Consider the following 24,977-nt stretch of genomic DNA (forward strand, 5'->3'; position numbering starts at 1 on the left):
ACCAGGAACTGGGTGGTGGCCCCAGCAGTGGCGGGGAGCAGTGACGCCTTCTGTGCAGGAGGCTGATTGGCCGCCACCTCCTGGGCCAGGAAGCAGCCCGCCGCCCACAGGTGTTCCTGCCCCGCCCGCCCCGGCCCACCCCAGGGAGGCCCGCCGCTGGGGGAGAGCTCACTGCGCTGCCAGGGGCTGCGTGCCGCCGCGAAGATGGTCCTGAAAGCCGAAGAGGAGGGTGGTGAGTTCGTCCTGGCCCAAGCGGAGCGGAGTGGGTTTCGGTATCGCTTTCCATCATACGTGAGACCTGGCCGGCAGGGCCGCTGCCTCCGGGAGTGGGGCGTGGCACCAGGCTGCTGTGCACTGCTCTCAGAGAGGCTGTGCGTGTGTGTGTGTGTGTGTGTGTGTGTGTGTGTTTAAACAGAGCCCCCCCCCCCCCCCCCCGCATTTGCCTGGTGCTCCTGGGGAGCGGGCTCAGACTTGGTGACTGTGCCCAACTTCCTGCGTCTGAGGGGCAGAGGCTGGGGCAGTCACACCCAACTCCAGAGAGTGACACCGAAAAGTGTCTCATTAGGGACAGCGGAGGCACCGAGGGTTTGGGGTACAGTACACCCGCTTCCTTGGGCCGCAGGGAGCACAGGGACCTGCAGAGCGAGGCCCCTCCCTGTGGCTGGAGGAAGACAGCCCTTCGCCGCCCCCCTCCCTCCCCCACCCCCCCACCCCCAGTGGGCAGTGAGTCAGGGTGACCGGCCCTGCGCTCAGCGTCTGGAGGTCCCGCAGACGCGCCGTCTACAGCACAGGCCAGGTCTCGGGGCTTGGGCCGTGTGTGCACGTGTGTGGACACGTGTGCGTGTGTCCGTGGGCAGCAGTGTGATGCCACAGCACACGAGTGGGGCCGGCCGTGAGCTAATGGGGATGGATGTGAGGGAACTAGTAGGTAACGAGTGAGTGTGAACTAACCATTGGGCTGCATTTCAGAGAGGGCTTTGAGAAGGTTACAGTCAGCTTTGGGTCCTCGCTCTGCTTTTCCTTCTCTGTGAGCTGTACCACGTGGTAAAGTCACCTCTCGGTGGTCTGGGACACAGCTGGTGCCTTGGGGAACTGTGCCGTTCGGGGGAGAGGGAAATAGTAGGCTGAACAGGCCCGGGGCAGGCCTTGAGTCTGAAGGGGCCCACAGTAGCCACGGCCTCTGGTTTAAGGGCACCACGTGAGAGTGGGAGAGGGCAGCACACGGCGTGACCTGGTGCTGGGACAGCAGGGACAGGCCTGCCCTCTGGGAGGTGTGAGCAGGCGCGTGGCGGCCCGCGCACAGGGCTGCTGCCTGTCGGGGGGCGCCGCTTCCAGGCCAGGCCCCAAGAGCAGAGCTAACTGGGAGCACTGACGGGCACCTTGGCTCCCGTGGGTGCCCTTCCCAGGTGGGCATCAGTGCCGGTGTGGAGGCAGGTGTGGACATGGGGAGCTGTGCACCGCCCGGCGGGTCCCAGTCCTGAGGGGGAGCTGAGCAGCGGCCTCCCGCTCCCATGCAGACCCACCCCTGCACGGCAGGCTGGCCTTGCCGTCCTCCCTGGAGTGCTCACCCACCAGCTGCCACTTCGGTGTCCCCCGGTGCGTCTGGGTGAGGGCTGCCCACCCACGCATCGGGCGCTGTGTCCTCGCTGCCTGGTCAGCATCAGCTGCTCATTCTCATCTTTTTTTAAAAATATTTTTTCCTCATGGACATGGACTTGGCAGGTCATCTGACTGTTGCCTACACTGACTGATCTTGTTAACAGAAGCTGTTGATCCACATTGGACTTCTTTTGGTTCTTTGCTGTTACCAGTTGTTAACTATGGCCCCTTCCTCCACGCTCTGGGGGTGACCAAGTATTATTCCTGCCTCCCCACCCCCTGTTCTCTTTATCTTTTTGTAAACAGAGAATTGAAATTAAAAAGTTGTTTCACAAAAGTAAAAAAAAAAATAAAAATATTGAGTTTTTACAGAGAAGAAGGGAGAGGGAGAGAGAGTTAGAAACATCTATCAGCTGCCTCCTCCACGCCCCCCCACTGGGGATGTGCCCGCAACCAAGGTACATGCCCTTAACTGGAATCGAACCTGGGGCCCTTCAGTCCACAGGCCGATGCTCTATCCACTGAGCCAAACTGGCCAGGGCCATTCTCACCTTTTCAGTGCTTGGGCCCCTGATTGGTCTTGAACCGTCCCCGAGGGTGGAGCCCAGCCCCTTGCTGTGTGGGCAGAAGGAGCTCACCGGCACTCGCTAGGCTCTCTCCCGGCTGTCCGGTCCCCATGTGCCAGACCCTGACCCGACCCAGGGCCAGCCGCCCCGGCCTCCTCGCCTCACTTGGCCTCCACTGCTCCCTTTGGGGGTCTGCTCGCCCTCCCAGTCCTGGCCAGAGGTTCGACCTCTGGGCGTGCGCGGGGGCTCCGGGCAGTATGTGCTGCAGCTGGGCTCCGCCCCGCGGCCTGTGCGGCCCACGTGGCAGGGCCTGAGCTGGGGGAGTCTGGCCCGAGCTCAGTAGGGCCCGTGCAGATGCTCAGCCAGGGCTGACTGCGGGTCCGACTGTAACCGTGAGAGAAGGCGGAGCTGAGGCTCCGCTGGCTGGCCTGCGGCGGGCTACCCGTGCCCACGCTGGGCTGGGCTGGAACGTCCTAGTGAGAACGGGAGGGCATGCCTGACGCTGGAGGCCGCCCTGCGGTGTGAGGGGGTCTGTGTGCAGGAAGCTGTTCCGGGTGGAACTGAAAGCCGCGCCTGCGCGAGGACCCTGGCTCTGGGGCGTCTGCAGGGCTGCCCCCTGCTGCCCCGCCACCTCCCACCGTCCTGGTCCTGGTCCTGCAGCCTCGCGCCGGACAGGCTGCCGAGGCCGAGCGGGCACGGGAGGGAAAGCCAGGTGCAGTGGCTCTAAGTGCACGCTCCCAGGGAGCGCTCCCAGCGTCCTCGTGGGTTGCGTTGCTTTATATTTTGCAGAATCAGAAACAGTTGGATCTTTATTTTTAAGCAGGAGCGCTTGGTGCAGAAGCACCTGGTGCCGCAGCTCAGCACCACCATCTGCTGGGCAGGTTTTAAAGGGGACGACTCTGGTCTTCTCGGCTCTCGGTGGCACCCACCGCCCAACGCCGTGGTGCTGGGCAGGGGCAGGCCGCCGCCTTCCTGTGAAGAGGAAGCAGAGAGGGGCGTGGGTTCAGCCCCTCTGAGGAGGCGGCGTTGTCCTGGGCCTTCTGCAGCCTCCACGTCCTGCGCCGGGCGGGCAGGGGGGCAGGCCGGCCCGAGGCAGGTGGGGTGGGGAGGCGGCAGGTGCGCATGTCTAAGGAGCCAGCCTTCGGAGAGAAAAGCAGGCACGGGGGCGTGGGCAGGCACAGGCCTGGGCCGTCAGCTCTGCCAGCCTGCAGAGTGGTCAGCTGAGGCGGGCCAGGCAGGTCCGCGGTCCAGGTGGGAGGCGTCCAGACCAGGACACGGGAGTCGTGCTGGCTGCCGTGGCCCCTGGCTGTGGCTCTGGAAGGTGCGTGGAAGCGTGTGCAGTGTCGCTGATGGAGCCTGCTGCCCCGTGCTGCTGGTGACATCAGGGTGGGGCTAGACCTGGGTCTCCCGGGGTCCACTCCTCACTTCGCCTCCAGGCAACTTTGTGGACGGTACCTGCTCACTGAGGCGCCCCTGAAGGGGAGACTGGCCTCTGGGAGGGCTGCAGCCTGTGGGACCCTGCTGGGGAGGCACTCAGTGGTCAGTGACTTGCTGTGGCCGGTCGCTGGGCCCCCCGAGGGACACCGGAGCCACACCGTGAGACAGATGGTCTCTCCTGAGCGTGTGCGCATTGGGTGCACGGACCTGGCCCCGCGCTCCGGGAGGACGGGCACGAGAGTCAGGTGCTGAGGCCCAGGCTCGCCGGGCACCCTCCTTCCTTCTAGGAGAGCCTTGGCGTATGTGCTCTTCCTCACTCCACAGAGAGCCACGCAGGCCTGGCCTCTGACCCCGCGACCAGTGCGGTTTTTGCCGGGCCAGCACCTGGTCTGCGCCCCCCTCTGGCACCTGAGCCCCGTGCTCCCTGTAAGGACCTCGCGGCAGCTGGGGACCCCTTTTTGGAGACAGACGGGGCCAGTGGCTGGTGACATCCCTATTTTCTGAACGGAAATGCCACCGCAGAGGTTTTCCTGGTTTGTGGATCCAACACGGCGGGGGCGATGGCGCTGGCCCACCCAGTGGGAAATCCCCGAGTAACTCCCGGGTCCCACACTGCGTGCTGGCCCTCGTCACCTCACCACACGCTCTCAGCGGTCGTCAGGGGTCTTGTCCCGGCCATGGTCCAGGGTTTTCCCGGTCACACTGGACCAGACGGGGCTGGAGGGTGACGTGGCGGCCTCTGGTCGGGACCCAGAGCCGTTGCCGGGTGTGGAGACGCCAGCACACCGGGCGGCGGAGGCCCTTTCGGACGAAGGCCGGAGCGTCCGTGGGCAGTGGGGCCTGAGCCCTCAGAGCCGGGCGGGGGGACTGACCGCCTGCTGACGCTGAGCAGAGCACGGAGGGCCTTGTGCCGAGGGGTGTCGGACAGCCTGCTCTCCGGATGTCCACCGCTCGGAGGAGGAGGCCCTCAGCAAGGGTTAACCTCTCCGATGCAGCCGGCAGGGCCCGGGAGAGGAGCCAGGCGGCCTGGGAGCAGTGCGGCGGTGCGCCCCTCCCCCGCAGGCGCGGGGCGAGCGGGCCTGAGGAGGGGCGGCCATACTGCGCTCATGGAAATGAGCCTGCGAGGAGCGGAGTGCCAGCGGCGGCAGCCCGCACCACGCCATCTCCATCTCCATCTCCATCTCCGCCCCGCGCCTCCCCGCGGCCCGGCTCCCTTTGCTCGGCTTCCGCGCAGCTTTTGTTCCCTCCGCCGCCTCCACCCTGGCTGAGCTGGCACACATGCCGTGCCGCTCCCTCGCTCCCTCCGCCGGGCGCCGCCGCGGGAGCGCCCAGAAGCCCGGGGCTGCGGGGCCGCGGGGCCGGCCCACCATGGGCTCTGAAGGCGACAGCTGTGACCGGCCCCGGCTCTGACTCGCTGCCCTGGGCTGCCGGGCCGCTGGGGCCGCAGGAGAGGACTGGCCAGGGGTAAGAGGTGGCTGGGTGGCCGGGCCCATGGTGTGGGCATCCTGGGCAGCGTGGGCACCCCACTCTCTCCACCTGCCACCCAGCAGCCGGGAGCTTCCTGAGAGGGCCCCGCCCGGCTGCCGGTTCGGCAACCAGCTCCTTCCGAGAGAGGTGCAGGCATTCGGGTGGTCCTTCCAGGCTGAGGTGGGAGAACAGCTGCTACCCAGGGTCTGGGGTCCGGCTCAGTGAGGTTAGGACGCCCGGGGGCACGTGGAGGGGTCTCCCTCGGCCGCTGCAGGAGTTGGTTGTGGTGGAAGGACTGGGACCTGCAGGATGGAGAGCCTCCTGCTGCAGTGGGGAAGGAGCGGGGCATCGGGTTTGGTCCTGGGCCCCTCCCTTCCGGCCCCTGTGCAGAGGAGCAGGCCCAGAGGGCCAGCGTGCAGCTGAGCTCCAGGAGCGGGGCGGCCAGGGGCTGACGCCTGACCCCGAGCCTCTGTTCTGGGCGTGGAGGCTGCGCCGTGTGACGGTGATGGCAGCGGGCACGGGCCTGCAGGCCTGGAGGAAGGGCGCGCACAGGGTTAGGTTTGGGGGCTGGGAACTTGGGGCTTTCGGAAAGCCCAGGCCCAGGAGCCCCAGAGGCAGAGGCAGAGCAGTCCTGTGGAGCTGGCCCTCCCGGAGGAGCGGAGGAGCGTGGGAGCAGGGCGTGGGGAAGGCGCTGCAGGGCCCGGGGGGGCGAGGGGGGGGTGAGGAGGTGAGGGTCTCCGCAGGCTGCTTCCTTGTTCGCTCTAGGGAAGCAGGTGTGAGCTTTGTTTTAAACCACACTTTCGGGGTAACGTTTTATGACAGTTTCCTTCACTGTCTTAAATCTGACCTCGTTTCCCGGTGTTTGGCCTCTAGCACTTATCGCCCCTTTTCTGCGGAAGGTGAGGGTAAGGTGCCCGCTCCTGGGGACAGCGACGGGGCAGGGCTGGCACAGGCCTTGCGTGCTAGGGAAGCAGGCGAGTGGGCGGGCAGGTGGACCCCAAGGTCACGGGCTGACTAGGGCCAGGGACCCTGTGCAGGGTCCCCTCTCCCCGGGCTCTCGGCTGGTGTTTGCACTTGGGAAAGTCTCCTCACCGATGCCGGTGACGAGCCCGCCCGTGCTTCCTGCGGGAGCGGGCTGCTCGGGAGGAACGTTCACCAGGAGAGGCTGACCGTGCTGAGTGACCGGCAGTGCCCCCAACTCCCCCGGCCCTGCCCTGACGCGGGCACATGCCTCCAGCCTCTGGGCCGTGGAGTGGGGTGAGACTGTGCTTTCACCTTCTACAGACATCAGTGCGGGTTCTTGAGGGGAACTGAGGCGAAGAGAAATCAGGAAGTCAGGATGGCGCTGCTTAATTTGTGTTTGTTTTAAATTATAAACTGCGCGTAACATAAAATACGCCTCTTTTAGGGTCCAGGCCAGCCGCCTTAAATACACTGCATTACTGTCCAGTACGTTACGGAATTGCCAGAACTTTTTTATCTTATGAAATTGAAACTCCGTCCCCCTTAAGCAGTGCCCGTCCCCTCCCCGAGCCCTGGCCCACCGTCCTCTCGCTGACTGGACATGACCGCTCTGGTCCCGGTGAGGTGCTGACTTCCCCCAGCCCACCATGGTCGCAGGGCCTGACTCCGTCCCCGTTGGTGGAGTCCTGAGAAGGTGGCTGAGCCTCTGACTTAGGAGGAAGCAGTGATGGTTTCCCAGAGGCGGCACGCTGTCCTGCACCAGCACAGGTTTGGGGTGCGGTCACATCCCTTTGCTATCTCCCCCCCCACCCTCCCCAGCTCTCCAGGCCTGTCCCTGAACCCCAGGCTCCCCAGTCGTCAGCCTTTGTGTTATGGACCCTGTTGCCTTTTGCCAGGGGAGGCTCTGAGGCCTGGTTGCGTTCTGTCTGGAGGCCTGGTTGCGTTCTGTCTGGAGCTCCGACCCCACACGCGTGTCTAATGCCATTGGGAACCCAGTTTTTAAGAAAGTTTGCTGAACATTTGTATGTTTTCAGCCTGAGTTCTTTCTAATCCTTTGACTTTTCACATTGTTAGTCCCTGGGAGTTCCCGGGAGGTGAGGTGACTTACCCAAAGGGCGGGGCAGGGTGAGGTGATGTGGCAGTGGCCTCGGCTGGAGGTCAGAGTGCCGAGCCGGGACCAGCACTCACCAGGCTGGACTTCTGTGTCGGCAGGCACTTTGATCTTCCAGTCTGCAGTGGAGGGTGGGGGGTTCCTCTTGGACAGTCCCCACATTTGCCCTCTTGACCAGAGCTGTTTTTAAATGGTCATTGCCCCTCCAAGCAGAGGTCCTGGGAGAGCACAGTGCTGGAGAGCAGGGTTCTAAGCTGGGTTGAGTCCTCAGTCTCATCAGATGCAGCCCTGCAAGGGGCAGGTGGGCAGGGCGCAGTGTATGGGGCAGGTGGGCAGGGCGCAGTGTGTGGGCAGGGCGCAGTGTGTAGGCAGGGCGCAGTGTGTGGGTAGGTGGGCAGGGCGCAGTGTGTGGGCAGGTGGGCACGTGGGGCAGGTGGACAGGGTGCAGTGTGTGGGCAGGGCGCAGTGTGTGGGCAGGTGGGCATGTGGGGCAGGTGGACAGGGCGCAGTGTGTGGGCAGGTGGGCAGGGCGCAGTGTGTGGGCAGGTGGGCAGGGCGCAGTGTGTGGGCAGGTGGGCAGGGCGCAGTGTGTGGGCAGGGCGCAGTGTGTGGGCAGGTGGGCAGTGCAGTGTGTAGGCAGGTGGGCAGTGCAGTGTGTGGACAGGTGGGCAGGGCGCAGTGTGTGGGGCAGGTGGGCAGGGCGCAGTGTGTGGGCAGGTGGGCAGGGCGCAGTGTGTGGGCAGAGCGCAGTGTGTGGGCAGGTGGGCAGGGCGCAGTGTGTGGGCAGGTGGGCATGTGGGGCAGGTGGGCAGGGCGCAGTGTGTGGGCAGGTGGGCAGGGCGCAGTGTGTGGGCAGGTGGGCATGTGGGGCAGGTGGACAGGGTGCAGTGTGTGGGCAGGTGGGCAGTGCAGTGTGTGGGCAGGCCATGCCTCCTGGGCTGGGGGAAGCGGAGCGGGTGGTCCCTCCCCTGGGGAAAGGTGAGGCTTTCTGGGCTCACAGCCTCACTGCTCACAGCGTGTCCCCCTGCGCTGGGTGCAGTGTGGACTCTCCATGGGAGCGGACTCTGATATGTGTGACAGGACGTTGGATGGTCATGGCAGAAAGAAGGCCACTGTGTCTTTCCAAGCCGCAGAGGCCTCGTGTGGCCGCTGACCTCAGTGCCGTCTCGGACTCTCGCTCAGGCCCCTGGGACAGAGCGGCCCGTGCTCTGCTGAGCAGAAACTGCCATCAGAAGACCCTCGTTTGCATTTGCATGTGAACTTCCTGCGGGTCTCTGGCACCTGCTGTGGCCTGAGCAGGGAGAGTGGGCAGGAGCCTGGCTTGGCAGCATGAGCTGCACTGTTCCCGGGCCACCAGCTGCAGGAGGCCTGTCCCTTTAAGACATCTCCTTTGTATGCATGGCGTGGGGCACATTTCAGCTCTGGGTTTCTGCCACCGGTGAAATCTGCAGAGCAGCATTTAAATAAAGGAGAAAGAGAAGCGTCCTTGTGTGGTTTCTATTCACAGCGGAACACATGGCCCTTGTTGTGGGCCCTCCATCGTCCTCATTAAGTCGGAACCCTGCGAGGGGGGCCCAGGCTGGCCGAGGACAGCAGGACACCTTGTAAATGGGCCGCGGGCATGCACCCGAGCCGCCCTGGCCCCGCTCCCCGTCCCCGGCGCGGCTGCTGCCCACGGCGCTGCTCTCTTCAAGAGAAGCGGGCCCAGCGCCTTCTGCCCGGCGCGTGGCTGCCCACGTGGCGCCGGGGGAGCAGGGCCCGTCAGCCGGCCTCTGCGGCTTAGCCCTCTGGCCATGCGGGAAAGCCTTGGCGTGGGCGGATGCACTTCCTGGGTCCGAGGCGGGGTGGTACCCTGTCCCGCTGTGGCTCCAGGCTCACTCCCACCCTGAGCCAGAGCCGGAAACCGGGCGGCACGGCCGGGGGGTCTTCCTCGTGGGCTTGAGAGAGGGAAGAGTTGATGTTGCATCGATACGTTTGCGCAGAGGAAACACATGGGTAAAATGGTAGATTTTGTTCTCATTGCAAAGTTCTAGTAGAAAAATGAGATCTTTTTAAAAAGCTTTCAGGCCGAAGCCGGTTTGGCTCAGTGGTAGAGCGTCGGTCTGCGGACTGAGGGTTCCCAGGTTGGATTCCGGTCAAGGGCATGTGCCTTGCTTGCGGGCACATCCCCGGTGGGGGGTGTGCAGGAGGCAGCTGGTCGATGTCTCTCTCTCATCGATGTTTCTAGCTCTCTATCCTTCTTCCTTCCTCTCTGTAAAAAATCAATAAAATATATTTAAAAAAAACAAAAAACTGTCCATTCATTTAAAAATAAATAAATAAAATAAAAAGCTTTCAGGACCCAAAGGCAGCAGCGCTGGTGGAGGGGACTGAGTCGGGGAGAAGATTCACGGGGTGAGGTGGAGGGAGGTGACGCGCTGTCTGTCACTCCTGAAGGCACGGCGGGAAGCCTTTCTGTTGACCACCGCACGCTGCGCCACTGCCCGCACCGCCTTCACGGTTCGCTTTCTGTTACCGGGCATGCTCCTGGAGTGCCTTCCTTCCAGGACTCCTCCCTCCCCCTCCCTCCCTCCGCGGAGCGCCACTGGTGCTGATCGGTGGGCTGCCAGGCTTCCTCTCTCCTTTTTAACAGAACTTTGTGCTTATTGGTTTTCAGGGAGGAATGGAGAGTGATGGGAGAGGGTGAGAGCTAGAAACACCAGTGATGAGAGAGACTCATGGACCGGCTGCCTTCTGCACGCCCCCCACTGGGGTTGGAGCCCGAAACCCAGGCCTGTGCCCGGACTGGGAGTTGAACCAGCGACCTCTTGGTTCCTGGGTTGATGCTCAACCCCTGAGCCACGCTGGCCAGGCCAGACTTAATGTTCCTACCTCACCGACCCGTCCAAGTCAGAGACCACCTCCCGACGCCCTCCTCCTGTTCTTCCTCCCCTCGCTGCACGCTTCCAGTTTATCACCCTGTCCGCTTCCTTTGTTTCCCCTGGAACTCCATCCCCACGGCTGCAGCCCGGATTTCCTGTCTGATCTGGCCTCCCGAAGAAGCCACGGGGCCTCCCTGCCCTCGCACTGTGCCTGACAGCTCACACCTCTGTCTGCTCCTCCCCTTTGACGTGCTCCCGGGCGGTGGCCTCCCTTGTGTTCTATAAGCCCCTCGCCCCCAGGCCGTGTCCACGGGGGACACGTAAGTTACTTTGTGCACAGCTCACGACAGGGCACAGCACTGCCCCTGGGAGCCACGCTCTACGCCGAGCTCCCTCTCCCGGGAGCTGCCCCTCCTGGCTCCCACCGCCGCTCCAGGGCCTGCAGTTCCGGGTTTTCCTGTTTCCCGGCAGCGGGTGCTCTGCGGCTCGTGGCCTCCGTTGTAATGTTAGGGAGACGCCCTGGGAACTGACTCGTTTACCCCGGTGGCCTGTAGCATCCTGGGTTTTGGCACAACGCCGGTTTCGGTCCCCCGAGCCTCGCCTTTTCGTTCTGCTGAGAGACTGCGTGGTGCCTCTCCGTCAGATCCGCAGTGCTCCCCGCACCTGATCCCGTCATCCCGTCATCCCGTCCGGCGGCGGCATGGCTGCCTGTGTGACCTCCCACCCGTGCGCCTGTGTCCTCCTCGGGGCTGGGGACGCCCCGTGCTGTGGACACAGCCTCTTCCTGGGCTCTCGGGGCTCACCTTTTCCGAGCCCTCGTGGGCCTGCTTTTCCTGCTGCTTGCTGAGGAGTGGTTCTGGGGTCAGTGGTTTTGGCTAGAACTATGGAAGCCGCCTCCCCTCCACCCCACCCCCACCCCCCACACTGTCCCCCAGCCGCCCCCAGCCAGTGGGCCTTCACCCCTCCTCAGGGAGGCTCCACGGCACCAGTTCCCACGCTTGCTGCTTGCGCATAGTGGGTCCAGCTCTTTGGGTTTTGCCTGGGAATGAATCCTGGGCACAGAAAGCCACTGCGGCGTGCCGGCTGGGACGATGCGACGGGGCGTCGGGGGCACTTGGAAATCACTGCTCTGGAGCGCACACTGTAGCACAGCATTTGACGCCACTTGGATTTCACGTCTAAGTGGCTAAAAACAGCTTTCTCATGCGCCTTCCTCCCCCCTTCCCCGGCAGTGCCCAGCGACCTGACTGCCGAGGAGCGGCAGGAGCTGGAGAACATCCGGCGCCGGAAGCAGGAGCTGCTGGCGGACATCCAGGTAGGCGTGGCCGTGGGGCGGGGCTGTCCCCACAGCATCCCCCGCTCACAGTGCCGGGCAGAGTGTGGGTGTGGGGAGTCGTTGCGTGGCAGGTGGGGCAGGGCTCAGGTGAGGGGTCCGGCTCCGCAGTGGACTGCGTCCAGCCTGGAGCTGGCTCCTCCTGGGCAAGTGTCTTCTGTGCCAGCGTGTCGGTCCCTCAAACTCAGTTTCTTCGTCTGTAAGACCCACGGGACGACTCCTGCGGACAGGTGGGCGCTGAGCTCCTGTTGTGCAGGGCCAGCGCAGCTGCTGGTCCCCGAGTCAGCAGCAGCCCCCGGCCCCGCCGTCACTCAGCCCCGCGGTCACTCAGCCCACCACTCGCTCAGCCCCCAGTCGCTCAGCCCCAGGTCCGAGCAGTGGTGCTCTTGGTCCCTGGGCAGAGCCTCTCTTTGGCTATCGGGCAGCCACGCACAGGTGGCAGCGCTGGGCAGCTGGGCGGCAGGGAGGGGTGCAGAGCACAGACTGCTGCTCGGTGCTGGTCAGTGTTGTGGTCGCTGCCCTCTCTCTGATGCCCATTCCCCACTGAGCCAGGAGAGCCTTGCCCCGTGGTGACCCCCTGGGTGTGCTGCTCATCTGTGCGAGCAGCGGGAAGCAGAGCCGGGGCAGGGGGAGGGGGAAGAGGGGGGCGGCCTTCCCTTTGCTGCGTGGTGCCTGGTTGACCCCTGAGCCCCAGCCTCAGTCCCATGGAGAGGCGGCTGCTGTGTGCTCGGTCTGCGGGCAGCTGGGGGCGGGGCAGCGTCTCTGGAGGCCCGGCCTCAGTCCCACGGAGAGGCGGCTGCTGCGTGCTCAGTCTACGGGCAGCTGGGGCAGGGGGGCAGCGTCTCTGGAGGCCCGGCCTCAGTCCCATGGAGAGGCGGCTGCTGCGTGCTCGGTCTGCGGGCAGCTGGGGGGGGGCAGCGTCTCCGGCGGCCCATGTCCAGGCTGGCTGGCTTCGCGTGGCTTTAGCAGCTCTTCGCTGGACCGAGCGCGGCGGGCTGGGCGGGAGGATGTGTGACGGGCTGTGTGTCTTGCAGAGGCTGAAGGATGAGATAGCGGAAGTGGCCAATGAAATTGAAAACCTGGGCTCCACAGAGGAGAGGTGAGTGTGCCCGCGGTGGCAGGGTGGCGCGGCTTCCCGTGCGCGCACACACCCCGGCCGTTGCCGCCAGGTCCCGTGCAGTGTGGGCCGCCTCCCTCCCGTGCCCCGGAGGAGGCGAGGGCCAGGGCGGTCGTAGGCTGTCTGGAGGACTGGCCGTCCCGACCCTTTGTGCCCGCGCTCCCGCAGACCCCTCAGAGCCCGCTCACGGCGAGCGCTGGAGGCACTGGTCTCTCAGGCCCTCGAGGGGCCGGCGCTGACGTGGCTGCCGGGTTGTTTTACAGGAAGAACATGCAGAGGAACAAGCAGGTGGCCATGGGCAGGAAGAAATTTAACATGGACCCTAAGAAGGTGAGAAGGATGCTCGGAGCCCCGGGCTCTCGGGTACTGGTTCCGCCCACCGCCGTGGTAGGCTCAGCCACGGGGCGGCCCGGCGCTGCCAGCAGCACTGTTCGTCATACATCCCCCGCACCCAGGCCCCACACCCCTCGTCCCATGCCCTCCGGCTTCCTTTCCAGACGTTTCTGGGTGAGCATCACCGTGTCTTCATTGCGCTTTCAGGGGATCCAGTTCCTGATCGAGAACGACCTGCTGAAGCACACCTGTGAGGACATCGCCCAGTTCCTGTATAAGGGCGAGGGGCTCAACAAGACCGCCATCGGGGACTACCTGGGGGAGAGGTGAGCTGGGCAGCGAAGGAGAGCCGGAGGCCGAGCCTCAGGGAGCCTCAGGATGCTGGCTTCTCTTTTTACGTGTTGCTTTATTACTGATCTTAGAGAAAGGGGCAGGGAGAGGGAGAGGTAGGAACATCGATAAGAGAGACGTCCATCGGCTGCCTCCTGCACACCCCGTGCTGGGGAGGGAGCCCCCAACCTGGGCAGGTGCCCTGACCTGGAATCTAACCCTGACCTCTTGGTTCATGGGTCGACTCTCAACCACTGAGCCACACTTGCCGGCTGAGAATGCTGGGCTCTTGGTGACGGTTTGCCCTGAGTTGGCAGCACCTCACGGGCTGAGGGGCATGGTCCTGGGGCAGCAGCTGGTGTGCCGCGGTGTGAGGGCGCCTCGTCCGCTCTGCAGGAGGCAGAGGAGACGGTGCCCCCTCCTTGGGCCCATAGGAGGCAGAGCTCAGGGGCGTGGAGACTGCCTGGCTGGGGGTGGGGATGGGACGCCCTTGGACTCCAGGGTCTAATGCCTGCCTTCCCCACTCCCATTCCCCCAACCCCGAATCTTGTTTTTCTTGATAGAGACGACTTTAACATCCAGGTTCTCCACGCGTTTGTGGGCTTACACGAGTTCACCGACCTAAACCTGGTCCAGGCGCTGCGGTGAGTGCAGGCGAGCGACACCTGAGCGGGCCAGGTCCCAGCTCCTCCCTCCCAGGGGGCACTGCCTCCAGGGGGCTCTGGGGGGGTGGCACTGTTTCCCAGGGGGCTCTGCGGGGGTGGCACTGCCTCCCAGGGGGCTCTGCGGGGTGGCTCTGCCTCCCAGGGGGCTCTGGGGGGTGGCACTGCCTCCCAGGGGGCTCTGCGGGGGTGGCACTGCCTCCCAGGGGGCTCTGCGGGGGTGGCACTGCCTCCCAGGGGGCTCTGGGGGTGGCTCTGCCTCCCAGGGGGCTCTGCGGGGGTGGCACTGCCTCCCAGGGGGCTCTGCGGGGGTGGCACTGCCTCCCAGGGGGCTCTGGGGGTGGCTCTGCCTCCCAGGGGGCTCTGCGGGGATGGCACTGCCTCCCAGGGGGCTCTGCGGGGGTGGCACTGCCTCCCAGGAGGCTCTACAGGGATGGCACTGCCTCCCAGGGGGCTCTGCGGGGGTGGCTCTGCCTCCCAGGGGGCTCTGGGGGTGGCACTGCCTCCCAGGGGGCTCTGCGGGGAAATGGCAGCGCTGGGGTTGGGGAACCCGGAAGTGCCCTAAGAGAGGTCCTTGTGGTTGGTGATTGGGCCGGTGACTGGACGATGGGGGTGAAAGTGAGGGAACTGCGCTGTGTTCTGAGGGACAAACTTGGCAAACCCTCCCCTCAGGTTCTCAGTGAACGTTCTTTCTGGAGGTGGACGTGCATTTAAAACTTGACGTCTTTCCTCTAATTTGTAGTTTAGGAAACACTTTAAATTAGCCCTGGCGTAGGAGGTAGTACCTGTGCACTTGGTTTTAGAAGCAGTGAACGTAGTTTTCACTGGGCCTGTTCGTTGTGCTGAGAGGGACCGGTGTCCTCCCTGCCGCGGGCGTGTGCTCGCCTCCTGGGCTCCCGGGGGGACAGGTCCGCGTGGCCATGGCCTCTGGCTCACGGCCACGGTGCGGCGGGCGTCTGGCTGCACCCCGTGCGCCGCAGCCGGGCTCCCTCAGATGAGAGCAGTTCTCAGAGGCCGGGCCTCTTCTCACAGGAAGCTGGTTTCGCCGCTCCCTGCGCGCCTCGCCCGTGCCCGGGACGTGGGCACACCGCTGGGCGTAGGTGTCCGAACGGAGTTACTGTCGGGAGCCCAGCCTGAGACCCTGGCCCGGGAGGTCACGGGACGTAAGGTGCCAGCCGCGTGACAGCGTGTCCCCTCGCAGGCAGTTCCTGTGGAGCTTCCGGCTGCCGGGGGAGGCGCAGAAGATCGACCGGATGATGGAGGCGTTCGCCCAGCGCTACTGCCAGTGCAACCCCGGCGTGTTCCAGTCCACGGGTAGGCAGGCGCCTCGCGGGCTCCCCGGCTGTGGGCGCTGACCGGGAGAGGGCGGGCACAGCTGAGTGCGCCGATGAGGCTTGTTTACAGCAGGAAAAAGCAGGAACCCCCAGGGACTCTGCATCGGAGGAGGCGTGTGGATTGTGTCTGAGTTATGTCACTTAAAGTCATGTTTTTGAAAGTTATTGATATAGGGAAATGCTAATGAGATCGGGTACCTCTTTTACAATAATTCCAGTTTGGTCACAGCATGGCTCAGTGAGGGAGCAAATAAAACAGGTTCCCGCCAGGTGGGGGATTCTGGGTAACGGATCTTCTCTCGCGTTGCATGGTTTTCCCGATGCTCCGCAGGGTGCTGTCTGTTAAGGTCTGAGAAAGGGGACCCCTTTGAGTCCTGGACACTGTCGCCTGGCCCTCCTGGAGAGGCCCCGCCACCCAGTGCCAGCGGGCCAGGCGCCGACGTGTCCCGGCCAGCGGCCTTGACGCACCGCACGCCCTGCCCCCCGGTGGGCACCTCTGAGCGCCTCTCCGCTCCTCTCTAGACACGTGCTACGTCCTCTCCTTCGCCATCATCATGCTGAACACCAGCCTGCACAACCCCAACGTCAAGGACAAGCCCACGGTGGAGAGGTTCATCGCCATGAACCGCGGCATCAACGACGGCGGGGACCTGCCCGAGGAGCTGCTGCGGGTGAGTGCGGCCGGCGGGAGAGTCCTCCACCAGTGCGCGTTCCCTCGGGAGCCGGCGGGAGGCCAGCCGGGCCAGGACCAGAGAAGCTAGTGGGACCCGCTGCTTTCTCCCTCCCTGCCCGGCCCGAGGCGGCGGCGTCTTAGTCTCCGGAGCCGCCGGAGGCGGAGCTCTCTGCGCTTCGTGCCCAGAGGAGAGTGGCCACCGAGCAGGGTGCTGTGCGGGGTGGGCACGGGGGCAGGCGTGTCCCAGACCCAGAGGCAGGCAGTGTCGTCTCTCCCAGAACCTCTATGAGAGCATCAAAAACGAGCCCTTCAAAATCCCAGAGGACGACGGCAACGACCTCACGCACACCTTCTTCAACCCGGACCGCGAGGGCTGGCTCCTGAAGCTCGGTGAGTGGACTGGAGCCCGTGAGGGCGCGCACATGCGTGCAGGAGCGTGGGAACACGGGTGGCCGGGAGGCGCTGGGAGGGCCTTCGGGATGCATTCATTCTGTTGCCACGAGACTCACCTCCAGAAAGGAAGTGGAAGCCGTCAGTGCCCAGGGCACCAGAGTGTGGGCGGGACTTCCTGCTCCGTGAAGCAACCACGTGCACTTGCACCCCACCCACCAGTCATTCCTCCTCCCGCCCCCTCGCTCCCTGGCAGTGCCAGCTGCGTCCATCTCTCCCTCCCATCACACACGTGCTCCCGCACCCAGCATCATCATGCTCTGCATCCGGCTCCACGGGCGTGTGCATGGCGACCCCGCAGCACCCCGACCCAGCCACGCTAACGCCCTCCATTCAGAACACAAGTCACTCCTCCTCCCGTAGCCCCGGGAGCCGGGAGCTCGACGGCGGGTCGTGCGGGAAGGGCCGAGTCACCAGGAGGGAGGGGGGCTTCCAGGCTTGTCCCGCGTGATGGTTTCCTCAGTGGTTCCCGAGCCCAGGGGAGCATGGACATGGCGATGGCCAGTGTGGCTGCTGAGAGTGCTTTGTTCTGCCTCGGCCTTGGCCAGCCCGGGCCCCACACGGTCCGGGCAGTGGTAGCGGGTCCTGCTGCCCATTGCAGCTGCCACCGGGCGGCGGGAAGGTGAAGTCGCTGCTCAGCTGCTGCTGACGCACCTGGCGCACTGGCGAGGGGGACAGGGCAGGACCCCCTCTTCCCCCGAGAGCACCGCCAAGGCCCCTATTTGTGACTCGGCCGTGCGCCCGTAAAGCTGCGAGAGGCTGGGCTCCCACCGTAGCCAGCGCTCCGTCCACTCCAGCCAGTGGGTCTTTGCGGCTCAGGCTCCCGCTCACCAACCAGAGGCAGCCGCGCTGCTCTGCGCGGGTAGAGGAAGCCTGCTGGGAAGTGAGCAGGCAGCCAGGTCTGCTGCGCGTCCCTCCAGCGAGAGGTGTGGACGCTGGCGTGTCGTCAGCCAGGCTGGGGTTAGACCGGCAAAGGATCGCCTCGGTGCTTGCCCCAGGACACGCAGGGGCATGAGGCCCCATGGTTTTTAAAAAGAAGCTTAAGCATGGTCTCGATCGTTAGGTCCCTGCATTTCGTTCCCGAACCTCACCCCGTCCTGGGGTTTTCACGGGTGTTGGTTCCCAAGGGCTGGTCCAGCCGCCTGGCGTGATGTGTGTGTTTCAGTATCGCCACGGAACCTGTGCTCTCATGTATACACATGCACGCGTGCATTCATGGGTTTGTGCGTGTGCGTTCTCACACACACTAAAAAGTGCCACCAGCTGAAGGAAGTCCCTTCCCCTCCCCTCACTGCTGGGGGTGCTGGACCACGGTCTGCGGCTGCTTCGTGAGAGCTGATTGGGGCCCGTGGGGGCCAGGGTTCGGTGGTGCCCGCGGCCCTGCCTTCCCGTGGGGTGGCCAGGCAGCGCCCGGCGATGGTTATGTCCGCCCCGCCCCCCCTTCCCCCCAGCAGTCCCGAATGCCTGTGCAGTGCTCTGAGACTACGGAGGTGGATTCAACTTCTTGGTTTTAATTTTCTTTTCTCCCTCATTTGTATGTTTCCATGATTTTGGCTCTCCTTTTCCTTGCCCCCAACTCCAGGAGGTATGTAACCCCTCGCCCTGCTCGCTCGCTCGCTCTGCCCCGGCGCTGACTGCTCAGCCTGCTGGTGGTGTGACTTTGGTGGTCTGTTCTTAATCGCTGGTGGTAGTGTCAATGCCGCTTCTAACTTCTCGCACAGTCCCTGGGGAACTGGCAGGCCCGGGTCCCGGGGAGGAGTGGCGCCCGGCGGCCAGCAGGGAGGCGCCAGGTGCAGTAGCTGCCCTGCGGGTGGCAGCGCGAGAAGCCAGGGGACCCCGGCTCCTCCTCGGCTGTGCTGGCGGATCCTCGCCCCGGGCTGAGAAAGTCTCCTTTCCGGGAGCGGGACGTTCTGGCGTCCCAGCGCCAGTGCTCCGTCCGCCGTGGCAGAAGGCACCTGGGGAGGAACGTGTTTCCTAAACGCAGGGCGACGCCCGGTGGGACTGAACGGAGACTGAGCCAGAAACGCCGGCACCTCCGCTTCACGCCCCAGATGCCGGGGAGGGCATTCCGACCCGGCTCTGTTTTTATTACTAAGTTACTTTTTAAGTACATATGTGTTGATTTCAGGGAGAGGGGGAGAGAGAGAAACATCAATGATGAGAGAGAATCACTGATGAGCTGCCTCCTGCACGCCCCCCCTCACTGGGGATCCAGCCCACAACCCTGGCCTGTGTGCTGACTAGGAATCGAACTGGTGACCTCTTGGTTCATAGGTGATGCTCAGCCACTGAGCCACACCAGCCAGGCTTGGCTCTGTTTCTGTTCCTCTCCCTCCCCTTTCAGTGAGGCGTCCTAAACACCGCAGGCCGGCCTTAGCCGTCAGGGTCCCCTTTGCACTCACTGGTTGGGGAACGTGGTTCCCCAAGTGAGGGGCTCCCCAACGTGGCAGAGCCGCCCGGAGAGAGAGCCACGGACGGCATGTATGGCAGCATTGGGGCTGGCAGGTGCCCATGCCGGGACAGCCGCCTCTGCCTCCCCTCAGGCGGGACCTGAGCCGTGTGGCCCTGTGAGTTCCACGGGGACTGTCCTCGGTACGCGCTGCCCTGTCTGCTTGTCCGTCTGCACCTTCCCGGTGTCCCCCGGGACACAGGGAGCTGCCTGGCGGAGTCAGGGGCTGCCCGGCTTTCCCGTCGGGGAGGGCTCTCAGCTTTGCTTTGCTGCTAGACCCCCCTCCCTCTGGCATCGGCCTCCCATAGCCTCCTGAGCCCAAGTCCCTGGGGCCCCGCGCGGGGAGTACATGGCCATTGGGGGGCAGGTGTCCTGGGTGCTGAGCCCTGTGTGCGGATGGAGGCCCAAGAAATGGGAGAGCTGAGTTCTTGCACCCTAAAGTGGGGAGGGGTCCTTTTTCTGTCCAGCTAGCTCCGGTTCTAAGTAGACCCACGTCTTCCTTTCCTCACGCCTTCAATCTGCCCAGCCTTCCCATTGCCACGTGCATGTCCCATCTCCATTCATGGCCCCACCTCGCCTCGGGACCAGAGGACGCGCTCAGTACCTCACCGCTGGGGGAGAGGGCCAGCCTGCCCCCTGGTGCCTTGGTCAGCCCTCCCCTCCTGGGGCTCAGGCCACGCAGCCCGCCCTGCACAGGGACCTACGCTGCAGGCTCTCCCACGACACCCCCTCGCCCTGCAGGCACCCCGGTGGTGGGACCCACTCCCCCAGCCGCCGCCCGCAGGAGGGGAGAGGCCGGGCGCACTGCCCTCGCCCCGGGCGGATTGGGGAGGAGGCTCTGCTCTGCAGGTGACGTGCAGCGGGCAGAGCTGCGCCGCCCGCAGGACGCGCTAAGAGAGCCGTGTCACACAGGCTCGGGTTACTGTAGGCTCAGCAGAGGGCTCTCCCTCGACTTGACCAAAGTGGAGGGAAAGGCTGGGTCATGGTCGTGACCGAGGCAGAGGCCTTGTCCACACGGCCAGGCCACCTCCCTCCCGGACCACCTTCCCGGGGCGGCGGCCTCTTGTGCCACTTGTGTGCTTCTCGCTGAGGACAAGGGAGCCCCGGCTGCACTCGGTGCTCAGGAGGCCGCCTGCCTGTTTGCTGAGGCCTGCCCTGAGCACACCCCTGCTGCCAGGAGCCCCCGAGACCGGACTCTGGTCCGGAGGCTGGAGCTGGTTGGGGTTCACGGCCCAGGAGGGTGCGGTCCCCCGTCCAGGAGAGCTGGTTCCTCGGCGACGGGATGGAGTGTCCTCCTGTCCCCTCCCCTCCCCTCCGTGCGGGGCTGCATGGCGGACGAGGCGGCCCTCTCCCTCGTGTTGGGAGAAGCTCCCAGCCCAGTCAGACCTGCGCTGCGTGCCCTCTGCCCGCTCCCTCCGCCCGCCTCATCCTCATCGCTGTCCGGCCTCGCCTCGGCGCCGCCTGGCTTGCTTGCTGTGCTTGCACCACACACTTGCACTCCGTGAACGGTGCTTCTGTCTGCTGTGTTTGTCACCGCTGTCAGCTTGCCATGGTCTCCGTGTCCCTGGCCCTGCCCTTGCTCCTCCTCGCCTGGAGGGCTGCGTGCTGCGGCCGCCCCGCCCGGCCTCCGTCCCACACGCATCTCCTCTTGTTCGCAGGCGGCCGCGTCAAGACCTGGAAACGCCGCTGGTTCATCCTGACCGACAACTGCCTGTACTACTTTGAGTACACGACGGTGAGCTGGGGCCGGCTGTCAGCTGTCTGTCCGGCTGTGTGTGTGTCAGCTGTCTGGCTGTGTGTCACCTGTCTGTCCGCCTGTGTGTGTGTCAGCTGTCTGTCCGGCTGTGTGTGTGTCAGCTGTCTGGCTGTGTGTCACCTGTCTGTCCGCCTGTGTGTGTGTCAGCTGTCTAGCTGTGTGTCACCTGTCTGTCCGCCTGTGTGTGTGTCAGCTGTCTGTCCGGCTGTGTGTGTGTCAGCTGTCTGGCTGTGTGTCACCTGTCTGTCCGCCTGTGTGTGTGTCAGCTGTCTGTCCGGCTGTGTGTGTGTCAGCTGTCTGGCTGTGTGTCACCTGTCTGTCCGCCTGTGTGTGTGTCAGCTGTCGGCTGTGTGTGTGTGTCAGCTGTCTGGCCGGCTGTGTGTCATCTGCCTGTCTGGCTGTGTCACCTGTCCACCTATGTGCCACCTCTCTGCCTGTGTGTGTGTGTGTGTCACCTGTCTGGCCAGCTGTGTGTGTGAAGCTGTGTGGCTGGCTGTGTGTAGGTACATGTGGGATCACCAGCTCCTCTGAGCTTGGCAGCCCAGCAGGAGGGCCAGAGAGGGGGCAATGGGGTTGCTTTTGGGCAGGAGTTGAGGTGCCTGGTGGGTCCTGGGAGAGTTGTGGAGCGCCCTCTGTTTGAGGTGAGGAGAGGCGGTAATTAGCGGAGAACGCCCTGTGACAGCTGGCCCGCCGGCACTGGGGCTCCTCGACCAGACGAGGGCCTTTGGGGGAGGCTGACTCAAAACTGAGGCCGCCCGCTGAGCAGGGCAGCAGCAGCCTCCTCCTCCAGGGCCAGCCCTGGGCCCGGGCGTGCTCTCTGCCGAGGCCTCTGGTGCTGACTCATGGGCGCTGGGGCTCACGGGCGCTGGGGCTCAGGTGTGTGCAGAGCCGGCACCCATGGGGTTCTGACCTGTCCTGTGTGAGCATCGATGTGGCCCCGCTGAGGGAGGAGGTCTGGGGGGGGGGGCATGGAGCCGGGCGTCACCCACTGAGCCCATGCTCCCTCCTCCCCAGGACAAGGAGCCCCGGGGCATCATCCCGCTGGAGAACCTGAGCATCCGGGAGGTGGAGGACTCCAAGAAGCCCGTGAGTGCTTGCCTGGGACAGCGGGGCAGGCGGCAGGCCGTGGTGTGGCTCTTCACCACGGAGGTGCAGGGCCGTGACCACCACAGGCCATTCCCACTCAGCATCACTTAGTGACTAAGTGACCGCTCTGGTTCCAGAACTGCTTCGAGCTGTACATCCCGGACAGCAAGGACCAGGTCATCAAGGCCTGCAAGACGGAGGCGGACGGGCGCGTGGTGGAGGGCAACCACACGGTGTACCGCATCTCCGCCCCGACGCCCGAGGAGAAGGAGGAGTGGGTCAAGCGCATCAGGTAGGCGCCTCGCCGCCCGCTCTCCCGTGCTGCTGGCACCGGGCCGGGTGCGATGGGGCCGCAGGCCGCTCTCCCAGGGTTCGGGTCCTGCCCGGGGGCGGGGCAGGCTCCTGCACACGTGCAGACTCCGGGCCGCTCGCTCAGGTCCCTGCCGCAGGAGCGGTGCTCACGGGCGGCTTGCTCCCGCTCTGCCTGCACAGCCTGTGAGGGCGCTGCCTGCCCGCGTGCGAGCTGCTGCCGCCCTCCCCTCCGGCGCCCGCCCCTCCGGCGCCCGCCCGTCAGCTGTGCCCGGTGCTCCCCGCGCCTCTCCCCGTGGCGTCCACACTGACTCGAGGCCCGGGGATGGGCGTTGTCCCGCGAGGCCCGCCTGTCCGGAGGGTCTGGCGCTCCACAGTCTTTGCCCTTCTGTGGCATCTCCACCAAAGCCAGCGCCATCGGCCAGGCAGGCTGTGAGCAGGCGACACCCGCTAACCTCGGCGGTCCCCGGGACACGCTGTGGGCGCTGCCGTTCTGGCGTCCCCAAAGAGCCCTGGGGACATTGCTCATGACGGCATTGCTGGTGAACACCCCGTCCTCGCAGGAGCTGGCACTTGTCGGTCAGGGCAGAGCCGGCGGGCCCGGGCGGGGAGCTGCCCTGGAGCAGGTGGCGCCTGGCCGCCAGGTCCCTGGAAAATGAGCTCAGATCCACGCCTTCCCGAGCACAGCCTGCTCGGTGGGCACTCGCACTGCTCCTCCGGTGCTGGGCCCAGTGCCGGGCCCTGGTTAGGGAGCAGGTAGGGCAGTGCAGGCCCTCAGAAGTGACCCAGGCCCGGCCAGCATGGCTCAGGGGTTGAGTGTTGACCTATGAACCAGGAAGTCACAGTTCCATTCCTGGTCAGAGCACAGGCCTGGGTCACGGGCTCGATCCCCAGTGCGGGGCGTGCAGGAGGCAGCTGATGGATGATTCCCTCATCATTGATGTCTCTCTCCCTCCCTCTCTGGCGTCAATACAAACACTTAAATGGACGCAGGCAGACTGGCCGCCCTCCGTGCAGCTGGGCTGGCTGGGCGCAGGTGTCACTGCCCTGACGGGGCCGTCATGGGACTGAAGCACAGGCCTGTCTCCCTGAGTTAGACCACAGCCGAGAGAATGCCCCCATCCGTCCCTGCGAGCACCCCTCGGCTCGTCACCTGCACAGGTGTCCCCCCTTGGCCGGCGGGCGGACACGGCGGCGGGCAGCACAGCTGGCCGCTGCGGGCCTGGACAGGCAGGGCGCAGGCACAGCAGTCCTCGCCCTTCCTCAGCCTCCCCACTCCCTCTGTTCCAGGGCAGCCATCAGCAGGGACCCCTTCTACGAGATGCTGGCCACGCGGAAGAAGAAGGTGTCCTCCACCAAGAGACACTGAGCGCGGCCCTGCCTCCTGCCAGCTTCGCTGTCGGTTCCGTGGAGCCGGCAGGCGGCGCTCGGGCGAAGGGAGCTCCGTCAGCCGCGCGGTCTCCGCTCAGCGCCGCGGCCGAGGCCGGGGACAGTGCCGCTCGGTTTCCCGGGAGGAAGCTCCAGCCCACTCAGGACCCGTGCTCCCAGGTGTCCCGTCGGGAAAGCGCATGGAAGAGAAGCCACGTCCTATGAAGATATATTTTTTATTTTGTTTTCTTAAAGAGGAAGACGAAGCAGAGCTGTACACGTGCATCCCGCCCATTGGCAGGCGGCCTCTCCCCGGGCAGCTGCCAAGGGCGTGGGCCCTGGGCCGGCGGCAGAGGAGCGGCGGGGACCTGACCCTGGCACACCGTGCGGGCGGCGTGTCCCCGGCGCCAGGAGTGCCGAGCGGGAGCACCTGCCAGACCCTCATGCTGCTCGGCTCTCGGCATCCACGCCCGCGGGGCTTTAGGATGGAAAGCGTGTGTCTGCGCTAAACGCCTAATAACAGGACTGCGGCGGCCGCGGAGCCCGGTGCCGGAGGTCCCGTGTGGCTCTGCTCCCCGCAGGGCGGCCTCCCCTCCCGGCTGCACTTCCTGCGCACCCTCCCGGGCACCGCCCCGTCAGCCCGCGGCGGGAGCTGGGGCAGCGGCTGTGCCGTGGCTGCGCTGTCCCTCTGGCGGGGCGGGCCGCCCTCCGCCTGTGGAGGCCTGGCCCTGCTTCTCAGGGACCGGCTCCTGTCGCCGCAGCCGGACAGGGGGCGCCGCATCTCTGCAAACAGCTTCGAAAGGGCAGGCGGGAGGTGGGGGTTCTGCCCTCCCCCCTCCCCCCGGACAGGTGCGCTGGACCCTGAACTCCGGGCCGAGCGGAGCCCTCCTGCCGGCGTCAGTGTTAGTCTATTTATCAGAGTGTAAATTATCTGTATAGTTTTCTCCTTTCAGATTATTTTGTATTTGTTTAAAAAAAGTTTGTCAAAATATAAAATATAAAGAAAGCTGTGGACAGGGTTTTTAAAGAATTACAATGATCATCCCAGTGGTTTTGTTTGGTTGGGCTTTTCTTTGTAAACCAGCGCCAAGGAAGCGCAGCAAATAAACTCGTCTGCCCGCGTGGCCATCCGGGTCTGTCTGTCCCTCCCCGTCCGCCCCCTGCCTCCCTCCCACTGAGCCCCGCTTCTCACAGCCCCGACTCCCCTGGGAGGCCCTCCTCCCCTGGCTGCTCTGCCCTCCCTGAGATCTGGGGAGACCCCCACCCACCCTGTGTGCCCTGCCAGCGCCTGCCTGTCCCCCGCACGGCCCTCTGGTTGGGAGGAACGTTCTCCATGCCCGACTCGCCGGTTCCCGTCACCACCCCGGTTCCCGTCACAGCCGTGTCCCCAAAACCGCCGGGCGGGAGGCCCGGCCCCGCACCGCGTGGAGGCCAGAGCGCTCGCTGATCGGGGCGCTCCGCGGGCTGCTGGCGCCCTCCGGGCCGCCCGCTCTCGGCCTGTCGAGGGCCCTGGCCTGACCGCGGGCAGAGGGAGGATGGGCGCCACGTAACCCGCTCGCCCAGGTAGTGAGTGTCTGAACCTGGGCCCTGCAGCCACGGCACAGCACGTGTGTCACCCACAGCAGCCACTGCACAGCACGTGTGTCACCCACAGCAGCCACTGCACAGCACGTGTGTCACCCACAGCAGCCACTGCACAGCACGTGTGTCACCCACAGCAGCCACTGCACAGCACATGTGTGTCACCCACAGCAGTCCCGCACAAGCACACGT

General features: G+C 65.0%; 1 protein-coding gene across 3 annotated transcripts in view; it reads left to right on the plus strand.

Annotated features, from left to right (window-relative positions):
* Window positions 1–24,328, plus strand: part of CYTH1 (cytohesin 1) — a 42,835-nt gene extending 18,507 nt beyond the window's left edge. Inside the window, exons 1-13 of one of the 3 annotated variants that reach the window (XM_084862035.1) lie at window positions 122–232; window positions 11,237–11,319; window positions 12,372–12,436; window positions 12,718–12,784; window positions 12,995–13,113; window positions 13,681–13,761; window positions 14,981–15,093; window positions 15,636–15,784; window positions 16,065–16,176; window positions 20,344–20,420; window positions 21,456–21,527; window positions 21,665–21,819; window positions 23,127–24,328. In XM_084862035.1, coding sequence (XP_084718161.1) covers window positions 205–232; window positions 11,237–11,319; window positions 12,372–12,436; window positions 12,718–12,784; window positions 12,995–13,113; window positions 13,681–13,761; window positions 14,981–15,093; window positions 15,636–15,784; window positions 16,065–16,176; window positions 20,344–20,420; window positions 21,456–21,527; window positions 21,665–21,819; window positions 23,127–23,205 — 1,200 coding nt within the window. In that variant the 5' untranslated portion in view covers window positions 122–204 and the 3' untranslated portion in view covers window positions 23,206–24,328. Of the gene's footprint in view, window positions 1–121; window positions 233–4,625; window positions 5,067–11,236; window positions 11,320–12,371; window positions 12,437–12,717; window positions 12,785–12,994; window positions 13,114–13,680; window positions 13,762–14,980; window positions 15,094–15,635; window positions 15,785–16,064; window positions 16,178–20,341; window positions 20,421–21,455; window positions 21,528–21,664; window positions 21,820–23,126 lie in introns of those variants that run through there. The other 2 variants (XM_084862037.1, XM_084862036.1) reach the window with 2 other exon arrangements.
* The last annotated feature ends 649 nt before the right edge of the window (window positions 24,329–24,977 follow it).

The sequence above is a fragment of the Pipistrellus hanaki genome (genome assembly GCF_964339955.1).
Source record: "Pipistrellus hanaki genome assembly, chromosome: 16".
Classification (NCBI taxonomy): domain Eukaryota; kingdom Metazoa; phylum Chordata; class Mammalia; order Chiroptera; family Vespertilionidae; genus Pipistrellus; species Pipistrellus hanaki.